Consider the following 6082-nt stretch of genomic DNA (forward strand, 5'->3'; position numbering starts at 1 on the left):
ATACAAACCCTTGAATACATGCTACGAGCATGTGTTATCGATTTCGGAAACAGTTGGGATCGATACCTACCGTTAGCAGAATTTTCCTACAACAACAGTTACCATTCAAGTATTGAGATGGCGCCGTTTGAAGCACTTTATGGTAGAAAGTGCAGGTCTCCGATTTGTTGGAGTGAAGTGGGGGATAGACAGATTACAGGTCCGGAGATAATACAAGAAACTATCGATAAAATCATCCAAATTCAACAACGATTGAAAACCGCCCAGAGTCGACAAAAGAGCTACGCGGACAGCAGAAGAAAAGATATAGAATTTGAGATTGGAGAGATGGTCATGCTTAAGGTTTCACCTTGAAAAGGCATTGTTCGATTTGGTAAACGGGGGAAACTAAATCCAAGGTACATTGGACCATTCAAGATTATAGATCGTGTCAGACCAGTAGCTTACCAACTTGAGTTACCTCAACAACTCGCGGCTGTACATAACACTTTCCACGTCTCGAATTTGAAGAAATGTTTTGCTAAAGAAGATCTCACTATTCTATTAGACGAAATCCAAATCAACGAAAAACTTCAATTTATTGAAGAACCCGTAGAAATAATGGATTGTGAGGTTAAAAGACTTAAGCAAAATAAGATATCAATTGTTAAGGTTCAATGGAATGCTCGTAGAGGACCCGAGTTCACCTGAGAGTATGAAGATCAGATGAAGAAGAAATACCCGCACCTATTTCCAGAAGATTCGTCAACACCTTCTACAGCTTAAAATTTCGGGACGAAATTTATTTAACGGGTAGGTACTGTTGTGACCCGAACTTTTCCATGTTTATATATATTAAATGAAATTGATATTTACATGATTAAATATTTCCAACATGATAAGCAATCAAACTTGTTAAGACTTGATTATTTGAAATGAGTTTCATATAGACAATTGACCACCCAAGTTGACCGGCGATTCACGAACGTTAAAAACTTGTAAAAACTACATGATGTTATATATGTATATATATATATATATATATATATATATATATATATATATATATATATATATATATATATGGTTAACATGAGATTATGATAAGTAAGTATCTCCATAATTATGTTAACAATGAGTTATATACAAACAAATGAGATTATTGATTTAAGAAACTCGAAAATGATATATATATAACGATTATCGTTATAACAACGTCTTACTAAATACATATGTATCATATTAAGATATTGTTACACTATATTTAACATGATAAAATGATAATTAAGTAAATCATTAAGTGTGTTAACAATGAACTACATATGTAAAAGCAAGACTACTAACTTAAGGATTTCGAAACGAGACATATATGTAACGATTATCGTTGTAATAGTATTTTAACATATGTATACGATGTTAAGATATATTTATACACCCTGTTATTATGATAACATAAAAATTTAACATCTTATTTAAGTATTATAACAATGGATTAATTACATTTAACAAGATCGTTAACTTAAAGGTTTCAAAACAACACTTACATGTAACGACTAACGGTGACTTAGCGACTCAGTTAAAATGTATATACATGTAGTGTATTAATATGTATTTGTACACTTTTTAAAGACTTCAAGACATATATCAAAGTACTTCTACTTAACAAAAATGCTTACAATTACATCCTCATTCATTTTAATCAACAATTCTACTCGTATGCACCCGTATTCGTACTCGTACAATACACAGCTTCTAGATGTATATACTATTGATATATACACTTCAATGATCAGCTCCTTAGTAGCCCATGTGAGTCATTAAACATGTGAGAACCATCATTTGGCAACTAGCATGAAATACCTCACAAAATTACAAAAAAATATTATAAATCATTCATGAATTATTTACATGAAAACAAACTTACACATCCTTTATATCTAATCCATATACCAACGACCAAAAACACATACAAACACTTTCATTCTTTAATTTTCTTCATCTAATTGATCTCTCTCAAATTCTATTTTCAAGTTCTAAGTGTTCTTAATAAATTCTATAAGTTCTAGTTTCATAAAATCAAGAATACTCTCAAGTTTACAAGTCTACTTCCAAGCTTTCTACTCCATTTCAAGTGATCATCCAATCTCAAGAAATCTTTCTTATTTACAGTAAGATATCTTTCTAATTCAAGGTAATACTCATATTTAAACTTTGGTTCAATTTCTATAACTATAACAATCTTATTTCGAGTGATAATCTTACTTGAACTTGTTTTCGTGTCATGATTCTACTTCAAGAACTTTCAAGCCATCCAAGAATCCTTTGAAGCTAGATCAATTTTTGTCACTTCCAGTAGGTTTACCTACTAAACTTGAGGTAGTAATGATGTTCATAACATCATTCGATTCATATATATAAAACTATCTTATTCGAAGATTTGAACATGTAATCACTAGAACATAGTTTAGTTAATTTTAAACTTGTTCGCAAATAAAGTTAATACTTCTAACTTGACTTTTAAAATCAACTAAACACATGTTATATATCTGTATGATATGCTAACTTAATGATTTAAAACCTGGAAACACGAAAAATACCGTAAAACCGGACAGACGCCGTTGTAGTAACACCGCGGGCTGTTTTGGGTTTGATAATTAAAGACTATGATAAACTTTGATTTAAAAGTTGTTCTTTTGGGAAAATGATTTTTCTTATGAACGTGAAACTATATCCAAAAATCATGGTTAAACTCAAAGTGAAAGTATGTTATTCAAAACGGTCATCAAGATGTCGTTCTTTCGACGGAAATGACTACCTCTTTAAAAAATGACTTGTAACCTGTATTTCCGACTATAAACTTATACTTTTTCTGTTTAGTTTCATAAATTTCAGTTCATTATGAAACCATAGCAACTTGAATCACTCAAAACGGATTTGAAACGAAGAAATGACGGGTAAAATAAAATTGGATAAATTTGCTAGTTTTAGCTACGAAAAATTTTGTAACAAATCTAGACTAAACATATCCTAACTAATTTATATTGTATTATACATATTATGTAATCTTGGGATACCATAGACACGTATACAATGTTTTGACATATCATATCGACCCATATATATATATATATATATATATATATATATATATATATATATATATATATATATATATATATATATATATATATATTTGAAACAACCATAGACACTCTATATGCAGTAATATTTGAGTTAGCTATACAGGGTTGAGGTTGATTCCAAAATAATATATATACTTTGAGTTGTGATCTAGCCTGAGACTTGTATACACTGGGTCGTGGATTGATTCGAGATAATATATATTGATTTATTTCAGTACATCTAACTGTGGACAACTAGTTGTAGGTTACTAACGAGGACTGCTAACTTAACAAACTTAAATCATAAAAACGTAATAAAAAATGTTGTGAATATATATCATACTTTGATATATATGTACATATTTGTTATAGGTTCGTGAATCGACCAGTGGCCAAGTCTTATTTCCAACGAAGGAAAAATCTGTGAAAGTGAGTTATAGTCCCACTTTTAAAATCTAATATTTTTTTTTTGGGATGAGAATACATGCAGCTTTATAAATGTTTTACAAAAAAGACACAAGTACGCAAAACTACATTCTATGGTTGGATTATTAAACCGAATATCGCCCTTCAAGTCTGGTAACCTAAGAATTAGGGAAATGACCCCTAATTGACGCGAATCCTAAAGATAGATTTATTGGGCTTAACAACCACCATTCAGGTTATGGATGGTTTAGTACTTCGAGATTATTATACTGACAAGAGGTTCTGTTTTGGGAATATTCTATGCATTATGTTAACGTCGGTTACCAGGTGTTCAACATATGAATGATTTTTATCTCTATGCAGTTTGCGAAATGCCTGATATGAGATGTGCTATAAAAATGAAATCTTGTGGTCTATTATTATGATTTGATAATATATAGGTTAAACCTATAACTCGCCAACATTTTTGTTGACGTTTTAAGCATGTTTATTCTCATGTGATTGTTAAGAGCTTCCGCTATTGCATACTAAAATAGGGACAACATTTGGAGTCCATGCTTGTATGATATTGTGTAAAAACTGCATTCAAGAAACTTATTTTGATGTAATATATTCTTATTGTAAACCATTATGTAATGGTCGTGTGTAAACGGTATATTTTAGATTATCATTATTTGATAATCTACGTAATGCTTTTTAAACCTTTATCGATAAAATAAAGGTTATGGTTGTTTTAAAAATGAATGCAGTCTTTGAAAAACGTCTCATATAGAGGTCAAAACCTCGCGACGAAATCAATTAATATGGAACGTTTATAATCAATATGAACGGGACATTTCACTTATATTGCAGGACATTGTGTTTGGGCTATGCGATCTTACAAATGGTATCAGAGCTAGGCTATAGCCCGATGTGGTGAACGATGCAGTGGTGGCGCACCCCTAAGCGCACGGTGCGACATGGCACACCCCTCAGTTTGCCAACGATAATGGAGCCATGGTGCCTTATATCGAATGTCTTCCTTCCCAAGGCGTGGAAGTGCGGCGTGTCCCGATGGTGAAAGAAAAAGTGAAAGAAAGAGATCGGAGGGATAAGAGGCGTGTCCCGGTAGTGAAAGAAAAGTGAAAGAAAAGAGACCGGTGATATAAGATGGCGGGAGTATCGTTGAAGGGAGGCTCGGTGATGTGGTCTTCGGTTTGAGGGGAGGATTGTTGGGGTGCAAACGTATCCCACATAGGAGGGAGACAAAAACAAATGTATGTATATAAGTCTAAGGGGAAGTCCCTCTAATACCAATTGGTTTTAAAAAAGGATGGACTCTTGGGCTTATATTGCAGGACATTGTGTTTGAGCTATGCGATCTTACAGTACTACAATACTAGTAGTAAGAGTAAAAGCTCTAAGAACATCAAGATGTCAAACCCTTACCATCTTGTGGCGGTTTACATCTGAAACGTATATCGAGTCTAATTCCATCAAATAAGTAACCCTCAGAAATCGATATATTGATTTATGGAACACAATACATAAAATATTGGTCTTATTAGTGTATTATAGTACATGCCTTGCCCAGGCTTATTACATTATTCTTTGATTGGTTGAGAAACAAATCCTACAAACAACATAGTTTAGTACTAACATCGCTGATTAAATGTGGCAGATCTCAGATCCTAAGCTGCATGTTTTTTGCAAAATTGGGGCTTCTTGAAGTAGTCGTTTCATGCGTGGAGCGTCCCATCCTCCTCCTTGTTGTACATGCACAAATTCACGAATATCCACGCATCGACATCTTTTGTCTAGCTTTCCAAGCTGTTGACAACAGTGTTGTAGAAGCGAATCAAGTGAATTTTGTTGCTTTTTCTCTGCTAGTTGTATTGCGCTCTCAAACCTTGACAAGAACATGTGGCAATATTCAATCGGTTGTTGCTTAATGATTTCGGTACAGTTTACTTGTGTTGAAGCCTTCACAGATACAACTATGCTAACAAGGAGTATTGCAAATATTGTTTCTTTAGTTGCCATTTGTAGATAGAATTTGATTTGAATGATGTCTCTGTTGATCTAAGGCAGAGGTATTTATAGCAGTTTGTTGGCACAAACTTCTATTTTTTCTATTAACATGAAAGTGTATTATCGTCTGAACTAGTACACAAAAGTTGATTCATTTTCTCATGTTCTATAAATAGAGCTGCATATTTTGACGCTGCAACTGTGTACATCAAGTCAAATTTGTTTTGTGCGACTTATCATGAGCTTCATTTTGGAATCATGATATCATTGCAATATGTCTTATGTTCGAATTTTGTGATAGCCAATGATGGGTTGAATAGGGCCACGGAGTATCCGGTTGAACTACGTACATTAGAGTATGGAGTCAGAAAACTCACCTTCCTGGATATCCGTATAAGTTTAATATATTATACGAGTAACTAACTAATTTCATACGTAGCTAACAACCTTGACCCACAACATTTTATGCTACAACTGATGAGGTATATTCACATAGGAAGTTCATTTTTTAAAGACATGTAAAGGCATACAAGAATTTGACATAG

The 6082-nt window shown here is 32.9% G+C and overlaps 1 protein-coding gene across 1 annotated transcript; it reads right to left on the minus strand.

The window, feature by feature from the left end:
- Positions 1–5174: 5174 nt before the first annotated feature.
- On the minus strand, positions 5175–5549 carry LOC139853481 (2S sulfur-rich seed storage protein 2-like). Its single transcript, XM_071842873.1, has one exon. The coding sequence runs from the start codon at positions 5547–5549 to the stop codon at positions 5175–5177; it is 375 nt and encodes a 124-aa protein (XP_071698974.1).
- Between the last annotated feature and the right edge of the window lie 533 nt (positions 5550–6082).

Source organism: Rutidosis leptorrhynchoides, chromosome 6, assembly GCF_046630445.1.
Source record: "Rutidosis leptorrhynchoides isolate AG116_Rl617_1_P2 chromosome 6, CSIRO_AGI_Rlap_v1, whole genome shotgun sequence".
NCBI lineage: Eukaryota > Viridiplantae > Streptophyta > Magnoliopsida > Asterales > Asteraceae > Rutidosis > Rutidosis leptorrhynchoides.